Consider the following 14,010-nt stretch of genomic DNA (forward strand, 5'->3'; position numbering starts at 1 on the left):
GTGTGCACATCACCTCGGTGCGACAGCTGTGCCTCTCGCCAGGCTGACTGGTCATGTCCCAGCCGCCTGAAGAAAGAGCTCCCTTCCCCCTCATTTCTTCACTGGAAGTGACAGTACATAACCATCATGAAAAAACAGACAACTCTCTGCTAATCTGACAAAAACATTCATTAAAATGAGAAGACCAAAGAAAGAATAGAACTAGTGAGGCAAACCACTAAAACCTGCTAAGAATTGAACCTGTGATGATAATTTAACTCCTCTTAGATTGAGAGGCACCCCAAAAAAGCATTCTCGCTTAAAAGCTAAACAAAGACACTGTATTTGATACAAAAAGAACAGTAAAACACATGAAGTATTAACATGTGAAAGAAACATGTTGCCACTATGTCAAATACTGCTTTTTATAGTTTATTAACAGGCAAGCATCCCTGGAACTGGCTCTGTATAAAAAATACTTCATGAACCAATCAGAATACAAGGGAGTTATATAAATTTATTTTATGCAACACTGATTAGCTTTGAAAATTTCCATTTTTAATGTTTTAATTTCAACTTTCATTTTAAAAAAAATCACTAAAGGACACAACCCACAAAAATACAATCTGTATCTGCTCTATATTTACAGATAACTGGTCACTGTTAAGGCACAGATTTAAAACTAACATTTTATGTAGCAAGTCAAATATTTGTGCATAATGTAACACTAACAATACGATCCACTGTACTGTTATATTCCCTTTGTGGAATCAAAGTAAGTGAGAATTTTCTTTACTTCCAGTGTGTTTTTTTTTCTTCCTCATGTGAAGCCCTACTGAAAAATAATGTTGTTCATGGGAAATTCTTCACTTTGGTGTAGATGAAATAAGCACAGCTCAGCAAAAGACCACATCAACTTAATGCTGTAAGAAAATCAGTTTCTGAGTATAGTACCGTCTGGATGCATAGCACGTACCGACAAAAGACTAAAAATCTGAGTGCAAAGCTTTTGCATACTTTTAAGTTTAGGCAAAATAAGCAAGAAGGAGTTGCCGAAAATTTGTACAAAGTGTGACTGAATATTTAGTTAATTAAAAATATTTTATAAAATTGTGAGTCAGAATACAATTTGATTTGCAAGCACTGGGCTTGCAAATGCAAACATTTAAACATCAGCTCATCTGTAAGCATGTAAATAGTTCATGTGAATGGAACTATCTCCATACTTAGAAGTAAGCACAAGTGTTAATAGCTTTAGAATGAGAAGTTGTGGCTTCCAAGAGAGTTTCCATGGAGTTGCTCTTGCCTGGGCAACACACACACACAAATCTCTCCAAGACACGTGTATATATGGACTCTTGGCATTGAGCACAGGAACTTGCTGTGAACAACTGTGTGAGTACCAGATACAGTTTCAGCCAGTCACATCTGCAGTACCATTTTAAAACCAGACGAAGCTGCTACTTGATCTACAGGGGAAGTCACCCAGTTATACACCATTAAGTAGATATGGCTGAAATGAGCACTGAGCAGCACTTTTTAGCTAACCACATTATATTATTGCTTGATCATCTATGCCCTCAAGTAATAGTCTTTAAATTCCCTTTGTGTGTGCAATTTTCTCCATACAACATTTTGCATTCTCATCTTAAAAGAAAGAATTACCCATGGTAAGTGTCAAAATTCTCTCACCCATTTTTGCATAAACCCCAACTACTGTAAATGTTATTCTAATGCCTTCTGTTAAGAACACTTGACAGTGGTTTATGTCCATCTCAAAAGGCTTGTACACTGAACATAAATAATACATTACAGTAGAGGTAAGGTAATTCACAATATTTCTCATGGGAATGCTCTTCAATTAATGCTTGGAAACTACACATTGCATTGCAAAAAGAGGCACTTTATGGATTCCTTCATTACATTGAAACCCTTCATAAACCCATAACACAACATCTGTAAAGACAGAGGAATAACATTGCCAAATCTTTCGGACTTTCACAGTATAAGAATGCAAATTTTAGCTCTAGCCACTTATAACAAAGACTCTTTCTGTTGAACATAACTTGTTTCAGAAATAGTTCATCTCCAGAGTTTCAAACACTTCTGCAGCTGACAATTACAAATCTAGATCGAACAAAACAGATGCTATTACACCTATTTTATGTAGGTCACTTCAATGCTGCATGCATAGTCATGTAAGTAATCTGTGTCATTTATTAAATGGCAACAGTACTGTCTTGTCAAATTAGATTAGTTGTCTGTTTAATCAAACTGGCAGCCCAGAGCTCTAGTTTGATGAATGCCTTTTGGTCTCTACCATAAATCTGCAGTAGATCAGTTTAATCTGTTACGTATTGTAGGTGTATAGAATCTAAAAATAAAAGTCTGATATAAATAAGTGTCCTTTAGTGGCAGGGTACTAAAAATAGCCCTTTGCTTTGAGACAACCATTAAAAACAGTTTTAGCATAAAGGCAGCAGTTAAATATGTTGACTGCAAAGGGTTAATATTGCAAGGTCCATTTTGGTCTTTCATTGCATTTGTTACAGTGAGTATTATTGCAGGCAGCATTAGACTGCTTCATAAGAGAATAGGACTGGTCCACTACCAAGTGACTTGATTTTGGAACAATCTCTTCAGATAACTACCTGGGAGACAGAGAGAGGAAAAACAAAAATCTGCATAAGAACCAATTTCTAGTACCATTATAGCGAGATGTGACAATGTAGGAACACCTGAAAATTTTGATTGCCAATGTAAAAATTGATATGGAAACGAAAGTGAAATAAATTTCCACAGGACAAGAAATCAGAACATGTAAAGTGCAGAAAGACCTCAATAATTATTTTAAGCAGTACCAGAAAAATCCATCTTGATAAAGCCAAATCTATGCTCTCTGGCATCCCAGCTCTTCATTCTTCCTTCATTCAATAAAGTAAAAAATTCAGTGCATACATTATAGTTATAGGTAATAAAATACTAAACAAAGAAACCTATATTATTATTATTGCAAATTCTGTCCAATCTACATGAGTAAAACATAACCCACATTTGGTGTTTCAAAAGACAACTGACAAAATGTGTTCTCTCTGATTTTTTTGGCACAGTATTGTGCAGACAGAATGCTTTGGTCCTTGACACCCAAACTCCCAAAGTGCAGCGGGTGGTGTGCAGTGAAGGCTGTCCACAGGATTGCCATGTCCATCTTTCCAGCTGACTTCTGAGCCCAGTCTCCTGCTACCAGCGCCCGCTGACACTGGCAATGTCCGAGTGATACTGGCGCGGCAGTCTCCCACTGGCTCCACCTTCCAGGAACGAGGCACGGATGTTTGATGGGTCAAAGAGCTTTCTTCGGTTTTTGTTCAGTTCTGGAGAGGTCAAGCACATCCACAGAAATCTCCCATCAGGTATTTATTTTAATGTTTTGATCTCAACCAAATGCAAAATTTCTGTTTAAATGAACAAAGTATTTTAGGCAGACACTGTATGCACTGCAAGTATCTGTGAGGTACTCCTTCAATTAACAAACAGTCCAACAGGATAATAAAAGCACCAGGTTAAAACTCACAGGCTCCTTGGGATGCAGGCTTCTACTTGGGACAATTCTTAACTGGCACTGATACAGTGTGAAGTAGATAATGTTTGCTATACTGATTTGGATCAAATTGACATAGCTGAAACTTTAAAAAGTTCCTGTTATAATACTCAAAGACTGCAATCTTCCTGGAGGCACAATCATGCAGTATAGACTGAGATGGACAGAAAAGCTCATTAACAACTTGAGCATTTCTCAATGCACAATTCTTTATTTTAAACATAAATCTGAAGCAGTATTTTAACAAGGACTTTTAGAAAAAACAAATGCTCCCCTCTCATTTAAACATGCACGCTAATCTCGTATTAGTAAGAGATCATGTAAAATATTTTTCTTTTCCCCACTTTCCTGTTCTTGTAAACAAACTCTGTGCTAGATACAAATCACTGAGAGATTACATAGATTTTCAAGACTGCTACTGAACTAAGTACATTTGCAAACCAAAAAGCAAAAAATATCCCACGAAGTCCCCCAAAAGTAGGCACTTTTTCCCAGTAGGATGACTGCTCTGCTAATCAATAAAATGGAGGACAGGGAACCAAAAGGTTGAAAATGCCAGTTGTGACTGGTATGAAGTGTTGTTCAGACCCTGCAGTGCCTGTAATCCCAGAGATTCATGGACCCACAATTCTGCATCATAAAACTTCACAATCTGGTGAGAGATGAACTTTCTACCAAGCTCCAGCTTTACAGGACTATTGCAAGTGAGCTGCTATAAGGTAATGGGAAAGCTCTATAAAGCCTGGGTTTAAGAACCTCTGGTGAGGGGCAAGCTAATACTACTTACCTCTTTAGATTCTAGTCTTACTTTTCAGTCTTTCCAAGGCTTTTTCCTTTGTTGGCTATAAACACACAATTTGAGAAAGAATACAAACAATGTCTAAAATCAATAAATGGTATTCTGTGTTTTTACCTGAGATTGCAAGCAGCATTTTTCTTCTGGCACCAAAAGTGGTAATTCCCAACTCTTTCAAATCTTGATCAGTAAGAGTGAGGAATGTCTGCAGATCAATCTAGAATAAAAAGAAGTAGGACAATTTTTCAAAACAAGTCTTTCCACAAAAGTATTAAGTAATAAATGTGGTTTAGCATAACTTCATTTTTTTCCCTGCTCCATTTTACAGTTACTCATGTAAACAGCAATCATGGCTTTTCAATGGCTGCTTTACACAGTTGCTCAATTTGCTAAATTTCTGACAGAGAAGGAAAAATTAAGAAGTAACTAGTTCTGAAAAAGCAGAGAAAATCAATTAGTCTTATTTATTTATGAACCTTGAGGTTTTGAGTATTTACCACGATTGCAAGATGTTTTATCCAGCTTTGAAAGAACAGCTCATGAAAATTCTGTCACAAAGTGAGTTCTAAGTGGCTCTGGTGAAGAGACAGAACAACTACTGCTGGCAAACATCCTACCAACACAAAGGTGCCTCTTGAAGAACACCAACCTCTTGCTGCTGGAATACGTCTGTGTATTTGCCCAGACCAAGCTTGCTGAAGAGCTCAGGCAGATCAGATCCCTTAAACAAACTGTTGAGGCTACAGCCATTGCTTCCTGTCAGCGAGGAAATGCAGTCCATGTAGTTACTGCTACTGAGATAGTGGTCAGCTGGAAGGGAACAAGTGCACTTTTCAGACACATCACAGAAGGGCATGGTTTTCCACCAACATTATATTCAGCTAGATCACTGCATTTACAAAGTATTTAAATCTTTATTTTTCAGAAAAAACAGCCTCTCAGTGGTCTGAGAGAATGAACAGCATGAAGCAATTCTTTTGTTAATTAAGTTCCAGTGTTTGTTTTCTAGAGACCTACTTTTGTCCAGCCAACTCATCACTGCTTCTTTTATCCTTTATCCACATATTTTATTTTCTGGAAAAGCTACAGCTGCTATAGAACATTGTCTTCCACTGCCAATGTATTTGTGTTTCTAATTTTCTTCTAACACAAATATAAACAATTTTTAATCCTTAATTATTTTAATTAGCCTAGAACTTCCATTTTTGTCTAGTTAGGTTGAAAACATCAATAGATTGATTTCAAATAAACTTGTCATTTCTAGTTCTTGAAGTACTTAGAATGTGATGTGCAGCCATTCACAGCTCAACTAATTTGCTTTTTAAAACCATGAATATTTTCTCTAATTGGAGCTATCCTTTCTTATCATGTTCAAATTTTATTATCTGTGTACTTGGAGTTTGGGATTTAGGTTTATTCACTGTTAAAAGAAAATGAAACAACAAAAAGTATAAACAAGCATAGTCCTTATTTCCCCATAAAGTAGACAGGTAGTATGGACTTAGTATTCTCTACCTGCACTTTTCACTCTTTCAGAAAGGCATCTATTAACTTATTAAAAAAATAAAATTTCAAAGAGTTCAACTAAAGTGAAATTTTAATTTATAAATTTCAAACAATGTTTAAAAAGTAATTACAAAACATACAGCCTGTATCCACAGAAACCAGTATTTAAAATCATGCTATGCCATGCCAAACACATGGAGAGGCTTCTTTTCATAGAATTGCCAATGTTGGAAGGGACCTGAAAGATCTCCTCATTCCACCCCCCTGCCATGTGCTTCCACTATCCCAGACTGCTCAGAGCCCCATTCAGCCTGGCCTTGGACACTTCCAGGGATACAGGGGCAGCCACAGCTTCTCTGGGCAACCTGTGCCAGGGCCTCATCACCCTCACAGGGAAAATCTTCTCATAATATCTGAACTAAACATACTGTCTTTGTAGACACTCCCTATTGTCCTGTCACTACATGTTCTTGTAAATTTTATCCTCACGAGGAGAACCATGCTTTAAAATCCAGTTTCAGCACAGACTATAACTTCACCAGTGAGCAAGTAGCCCAATAAAGTCCTGTTGCATTGGCAGCAGAGCAGAATGAGAGTGAAATAAGAGAAATAAGCCTTTTTACAGGTCTGGTTTCAGTACACCTTGAAAATCCCACTCCATGACAGCAAAGTTTTCACAGCAAGGATGTCTGGCATTTAAAAAATACCCTTAAAAGTTTTCCTTTTGGATCATTATTTGTATTATTATGTTACAGAAGCTCACACTTCTCAATTTGTAAAAAAAGTAATTACAAGATGTCACTAATTTAAATCCCTAGTGAAGTCAGGATACATTAATATCAAAATAAATATCGGTATCAATATGATTATTATCTTTTAATCAGATAATAAGAGTTTATTAACCTGATTTGTTTTGTTTCCTTTTGGGGCTGCCAATTGAGGAGACAAAATCATGAGCAGTGGGCCCAAGCCCATTCCGGTCTCTCCAGTTGTCAGATTCACTGCCACTTCCCAGGTGCTCCCGACTGCTGGAGCGAGAGAGAGACATGGATGAACCCTGCAAATCACAAAGAAAATTTGGGCTGAAAACAGAGCTTTCATTGTGACTCAGATGTTTTCTTTGAAGCAGCTCACTTAAAAAGCAGCTTTTAATGCCTGCAAACATTCTTTTGGCAGTTGATCAACAGTCAAATAATCACAAACCGGACACAAAAACAGCAGGTGTGCTTAAAACACATGCAGTTTACAGTTTTGAAGCAGGAGTTATTTAAAGACCATGTTTCAAAATAAATTGCTCAGTATTTCCAAGTTTGTTTCCAAAACATTCTACGGTAACAAATGCCCACACAAATTCTAGACAAAGCAGTCTATTGACTACATCCCTTCACAGGGAAGAGAACATAACAGAACATTTATCTGAAGAGAAGTGGATCAAGAACACACTACTTGACAACAGTCTTGCACACAATACTACAACAGCAATTCTGCAATGCCTTGTGAATTTGTAGTTATTCTGTCTGGCATATTTTAAAATAGATTTTCATATACCTCTGAAATACTTATTATCAACTCTCATCACTGTGGGTCAGAATGTAGCAATACAAGGCAGCAGTATTCCATGGGAACCCAAAAGAAACCGACCTTACAGATATCACATACTTACATGAGCTAAAAATAGTGGAAATTAACAATTTAATTCTATAAACTTGTACCAAATTGAAGTTAAAAAGCATCACCTAGGAGGCAACCTTTTACATTACTTAGTAAAACTGACACCCCTGAAAAAACAGTGTTCTTGGTTAGAATCAGAGACCTATTTAGAGATTTTAGACATCAAGGCCGGAGGGAAAACCCCACCCAACCAACCAAAGTAGAAAAGCATGCAAAAAACCCTGCAGATTTTGGCTGCAGCTTTTTCTTTCCTCTAGTTACAACTGCATTACGTTTAGTCAAGCCTACTACATGTAGTTTAATGGCTCAGAAAGTTGATATGCCAAGTGGAGAACACCAAGGCACATTTTTATCCTGGCTGAATATTTCTTTTGCATTGACAGGTAGGTATATCTTAGAGAAATAGGAAGTCCTCTTCTTCAAGAAACATACCATTTACATTTTATATAAGCAGGACAGAAAAGGGAATGGAAGATGGGAAGGATTACAGCAAGGAAGCACACTAAAAAGCAACTTCAGCATGCCTTTGAGAAAAAAAGGAATAAATTTCCTGCAAGATGTCCATTTTAGGACTCTGAAGAGAGTTGCTGGACTGTCTGCCTTCTGCCTGGAAAAATTCTGAGCCCAGGTGAATAGTGCAAGTAGAGACAGCTGTTCCAGTTCTGTCCACAGAAGGAAAGACGAGCTGCTTGTTCTGCTGTTCTCTTCCACCATGCAGTGATACACATTATATAGTTTATCTGTCATATACATACTGTTCTCATTAGGTTACAAATTCCCTATTGCTTGTTTGCAGTTACTGAGATGTTTGGTCCTGTAAGTTGTTTGAAGCTGCTTTAAACAAATATATTTTAAGAAGCAGACGTCTATGCTCTATGATTTATCTATGAAACTGATATAATTTTGTGTGTTGGGCTGAATGTATTCCATATGCCTTAATATTTATGTAAGAAATATTTTTCACCATAAAAAATATTTAGAACAGCTATCTGCAAGACTTTTTTTACAGAAGTTAGACATTTCTCAAGAGAAATAACTATCATTTACTAAAAGTAAACTTCCATTACTACAAACTTTTATATACCTCATATGTAGTTGTCATGGAAGGCTTGTACGACACATGATTCGCTCTTCTAAGTTCCTTGATAGTTTCTGCAGGCATTGATTTAGAGAACCCCAAACCACTCCATGTATTTGTTGGAGTTCTCACTTCTGTTACAACTGGCTTCTTTAACATAGCTGAAAATACAGAGACAAATCAGTAAATCTCAGCTTTAGGAAAGGTACTGAGAGGATAATACTGAAGTGATGTTTGCTAACAGCTGCAGCCCGGCAAACAGCAAACCCTAAAAACCTCCACTTGCTACACAGCTTGGATCCTACCCTTCCTTAAAGCAATCTACTCTGCCAGAAGATAGTTCAATCCCACAGGGCTGCATGGAAGCCAAGAGAATCATATCTGTTTCACAGAGAGGAGCTTCCGTTTTTCTTTTGGTGAATGGGTAATTCAGTTCATTTTATAACAGGGTCAAAGATATAGTTAAGCCCCTTACCAATTCTACAACTTAATTTATCCCTAAAATAAGAGGCCATTTAGCTGATATTACAGACACCTTAAAGTTTAATTTGCATCCAAGTAAAGCGTTACAGCAACAAGCCCTCTGAAAACCATATTGCTCATTTGCATGTGGATGTGCTTACACATCCCATCTGCAAGCTGCTTGTACTGTATTTTATACAATGTTGGTATTAAGAAATTTTTTGGAACATAGACCTAATACACACATTTTTCATTACCACTTTCAGATTTTATTAAAAATTGGATTACAAAACTGAAACATCAGGAAATAATTTCATCCACATGCTAACAAACTTTTCAGAAGTCACTGTTCATCCACTTACCTTTGGTTGCTAGTAGTTTCTTATGTTCATAGTCAAACGCCTAAAAATTAAACATGCAGAAGATAATTTAATTGCCATTCTAACAATGTCACTCCAGTACTCACTCATCTCTGTGAAAACAAAGGTTTTCAACGTGGCCATTAAATATATCTAGGAAAAAACTGAAATACTGCACAATAATTCCATGGTAGCCCAGTTAGAGCCTTAATTACTTAAAGTGTTCACTCAAACATAGATAAAGATTTTAAATAACTATCTGATTTCCATGAGTGAGGCTGCAGCAGTACTTACAAACTGCTTACAATTTTTTTATAGTAAGATACCTTTCAAGCATCTTTCTCTTCCTTAACTATCTGCTCTTAGCATTTTAAACATTCCTCAACAGTACAAAAAAAAGTAATATATCTTTGCAAATCTAGGCACCACAGTAATTTTCAATAATCCTCCAGGTTTGGCTCTCCTCCATGCACTCATCTTGTGAAAGGAAAAGAATTTCAGATTTGAGAGAATTTAAAGAACTTTTGCTTGTATTTTACCTACGTCAATGGAAGATGTGAAGTTTAAATATCCCTGATCAAACAAGGTACACTTTGCTGAATTACAAATTAGGAAATCGAAACACAAAACTACAAAAATGCTGTATTAGCTTGAAGTATTGCATCATCTACTGAAAATAACTAAAGGAATAATTAAGGAAAACAGCTGCAAAACATTAGCCTTTCTCTTGTTTCACTACTCTATACAGGCTGGTTATGTCCACACTTCAACAGATCTGCTCTGAAAATAATCTTGTTAGTGCTTCCTGACAGTCAAAGGGGTCACCTCCCTCTTTGGGGAGATTTGCACTAACATGGCAGTAGTTTATATTTGTAGGCTGTAATTAACCAAGCTGTCATTGCACATGGAAAGTTGTAACATGTGTTTTGTAGCTATAATTCTCTCCAAGCGAAAATCTAAGATTTCTAACAGGAAAATGATGCTTGTGGAGACAAATACAGTTACACAATTTTTTGTACTTAAATTTTTCTTACTCAACAGAAGCATAAGAGCTTTTCTGTTTTCAAGACTTTTCATTGACAACCCACTTCTCAGTCGAAACAGCTGATGTCTTGGCTGTGAATACTTTTACTGAACTGGTAATGACAATTCAGTCTCCAGTGCCAGAATGCAGTACCTCTGCATTCTACGGTAACTTCATCGCAATTAGCAAGATTTACGCCTGCTTGGCTTCACTGCAGGAGACCTACCTGCATATTTACAAAGGAGGGCTGCGGTGCCAGACGCGCTCTCTCCGAGTTCTGCTGAGCAGCTGCCGCTCGCTCGGCCGCCCGCTCGCTGCCCGGGGCCTTCTTATCAGCCACGGGGCTCTCCGGGGCCCCCAGCTCTGCCTCCGAGAGCAGCCGCTCCGCGCTGCTGGGGGACAAGGGCACCGTCAGCTCGGCTCACCTCGGCTGCCTCACCGCCAGGTTAGCTCTGCTAACTGAGCTTCACCCCAGAGGCTTGGCAGCCAAGTTCAAGACATGTCTGTACACAAAGATCTCAGCGTTTTTAGCAATATTTCCAAACGTTTCAGCTCTCCTGTACCTTTTTCTCTATCAGTGAAGGAAATAGTTTCTCCTTCCTGTATTACCAAATAAGAGGTATAGCTTATAGGTTCAGTTTTGAGCTGTCTGGTATCTGGAATTATTACATGCAAACATACATAGTGTGATTTCCTGTTTAGCCTTGCTCAGGCCAGCAGTTCTAACAGGTTCATAGTTATAAGATAAAAAGAGATTGCATAACAGGGACTAAGAAAGTTGGCATAGGTCCTACTTGCTTTCACAGCTTCAATAACTGCAGTCCTACATGCCTACATTACCACTTGGTGCAATTTTTATTTTTTTCTAAACTCAGCCACATTTTAGGCCTACTCTAGAACAGTATAAACTGTGATAAAGGTGATCATGTTTTAGAAGCTGATTCCTTGGATTTTTAATTGTGAAAGAAGAATTGATGAAGTACATGTCATAGCCTTAATAGTGTAAATAAATGAAGCAAAAGAAAATATGTGTCTCAATAGAGTGGTGACAAACAGTTCCCAAACAATGAGAACATGAGTACATAGGACAAAAACACTGCCTCAAGAATCAAACCTGTGTTGCCAAGATGTATTATGACTCAAACAATCCTTTCCCACTGCTGGTTCATTAAAGAGACAACCCAACTAAAATCATCACTGAGACAAGTGCTAGAGAACATGCTGCTATGCCCTAAGCACAGCTTTCCTAAGAAGAAAACAGGCTCAGGTACACACAAAAGGAAAAAGCTATCAAATTATTCTCTAAGCATGCAATATAGGAGAGTGCAAAAGTGTATACTTTAGGAACAGCTAATGAAAGTTCCTCTAACAAGGATCTCCATTCTTTTGTGGAGGAGGAAAGACATTTTTCAAACCCAAAGACAAACAGGATGAACAAAAAGCATTGAAAGTCTGCAGTTACCAGACAAACAGGGCTATATTAATGCCTAATGTGATGGAAAATCAAGGCCAAATTAAATCATTTCTTTGACTATCTTATGATTGAACCACGCCTTCTGTGCACAAAAACGTGAAGTAATTTTATGTTATGAAAGTTCTACTAATCTGTGTTTATATACTCAGCTTACTGTAAATGGGAATTTTTGGTGCCTTGCAGTAATTCCACCGTTTGTCTCTTGGCACAGGCCTGCTTGGAAGAGCTCATCATCTGCTTCAGGTCACTGGTGTTCGCTGAGTGGGACGGACTGCGAGGCATGCCCACTTCTACAAAAGCATCATTGCAACCTTTGAGGCCAAAAAAAGCAGAGTTAAACAACCACCCTGCTGTGTTCTAGGCAGCTTTCTGAGGGGATAACTATGGGAGAAAACCTCCTCTTCCTCCTTACAGGACTGTATTCAGGGATAGCTACTTGATCAAGGTTAAGCAGTCAAGATGTGCAAGTTCAAATGCACAAAAAAGGTGACAGTATTCACATATATAGTAGTCACACTGAGTATTTTTTCTTAAAATATTTATCTTAATTAATAACAAATGTGAAGACTGACAATTCAAAGTGACTAAGCATTCTGAAGAAATTTGATTTGATACCCAGTTTTAATAGACTTTGCCAGGTGCTCAGGTAACTTCTGCTGGAAGTGAGCTCCCCCCTACTCCGTGTACAAATATCTTTAGAATATGTTTTTAGAAATATTTATCACCTTAAATTGGCAATGTACCTTTTATTCAAATTAGCATTTCAAATGACCACCCTAAATTAGAGATGATCTCCTTGATCAGTATTGACAAGGGAAACAAGGCCTTTACACATATTTGCTCAAGTTGAAGTGGAGCTGGCTTTCACCCTCCTCCAAAAATGATGGGGACAGTTAAGTACTTTAGCTTCTAAAAGGCAGCATAACTGAAATGCTGTTGCAAAACACACAAAATTGTTTCCCAGCATCACCTAGGTTAAATCTACACAATTTTCTGCAAAAAACCTTCTCAGTGACATTATTGCCTTTTGTTAAAAAGCAAAAATAAATAATTTTAACTAGTAGATTTTAGTTAATGTGCTGTAAAAAATACTAAAATTCTCGAAGATTATCTCCCTCTGCTCCTAGGGAATAAGTAAAATGTTGCAAGTACATTTATGTTGATTTAAGGTGTTTCTATCAACAGTACAGCTCAGTTACTACAGGCTCTACTTACTTTCCTTGACAATGAATCTGGGACATCCAGCAATATTTTCCTTAAACATGGTTGCATAACCAATTCAGAGAGAATATCATTACATTTTTGTATCATGAACTGTACACAGACTGTACAAACACTACCACACAGAGGAATGCAATGTCAAAATCTCACCTTCTTCACTATTTGCCTTGGCAGCTACTTGATCTGAGGCACCATGAGCACTTGTTTGCCTTACTCCATCACTGTGGTTTGTGCTCAACACGTTTTCTCCCAGCGATGTGGCAGACAGTGCAGCATACTTGATATTTGAGGCCTGAAAAGATTGTCACAAATCACTGAAGTGATTTTTATGCTTAAGGAAATATTGAAACAATTTCTCCTTTCTATCTGTGCAGGAGAATGAGAAATTCATTCCTAGTAGAGCAGAACAACATGTTTGCATGTCCTATTTCTCAATTTTTAAGTCATATTTGAAAACACTGCTGTGTGTTTTTAAACTTAGAAGCTTTATAAATCTACTAATATAGCTAGTTCTCTCAGCTTTTCTTAGTAGAGGCCTAGTACAAAGAAATTGGATTCTCCAGTATAGTATCACTTACCTTTACGTGACCATTTAAAGAAGGTGAACCTTTTTTACTTTCTGTTTGCATGCCATTAACGTGGACTTCAACAGGAGTCAAGCCTGGTGGTGGAGAAGGAGCGTTTTGACCATAATGAGGCACTCCAGACAACAGAATACTAGTTAAGGTTGCTTGGGCAGTAGATGGTATCATTAGGTGTGGAATAGCAGAAAAACCTGTAACAAAACTTGGTTAGGCTCTGCTTAAGTGTCTCTTAACTTCCTCAGGCATTACACTACTTTA

General features: G+C 37.5%; 1 protein-coding gene across 5 annotated transcripts in view; it reads right to left on the reverse strand.

Moving 5' to 3' along the window:
• Positions 1-390: 390 nt before the first annotated feature.
• The window catches only part of BICC1 (BicC family RNA binding protein 1), a 91,171-nt gene continuing 77,551 nt past the window's right edge, over positions 391-14,010 (reverse strand). For 4 of the 5 annotated variants that reach the window (XM_014882329.2, XM_088168816.1, XM_088168817.1 and 1 more), the window contains 10 exons: positions 13,747-13,943; positions 13,319-13,460; positions 12,102-12,258; positions 10,700-10,865; positions 9,453-9,492; positions 8,635-8,789; positions 6,783-6,936; positions 5,023-5,183; positions 4,491-4,590; positions 391-3,350 (listed from right to left, as the gene is read on the reverse strand). In XM_014882329.2, coding sequence (XP_014737815.2) covers positions 3,220-3,350; positions 4,491-4,590; positions 5,023-5,183; positions 6,783-6,936; positions 8,635-8,789; positions 9,453-9,492; positions 10,700-10,865; positions 12,102-12,258; positions 13,319-13,460; positions 13,747-13,943 — 1,403 coding nt within the window. In that variant the 3' untranslated portion in view covers positions 391-3,219. The remainder of the gene's footprint in view (positions 3,351-4,490; positions 4,591-5,022; positions 5,184-6,782; positions 6,937-8,634; positions 8,790-9,452; positions 9,493-10,699; positions 10,866-12,101; positions 12,259-13,318; positions 13,461-13,746; positions 13,944-14,010) is intronic. The other variant, XM_014882330.2, reaches the window with a different exon arrangement.

Source organism: Sturnus vulgaris, chromosome 8 (assembly GCF_052056855.1).
Source record: "Sturnus vulgaris isolate bStuVul1 chromosome 8, bStuVul1.hap1, whole genome shotgun sequence".
In the NCBI taxonomy this organism is placed as follows: Eukaryota; Metazoa; Chordata; class Aves; order Passeriformes; family Sturnidae; genus Sturnus; species Sturnus vulgaris.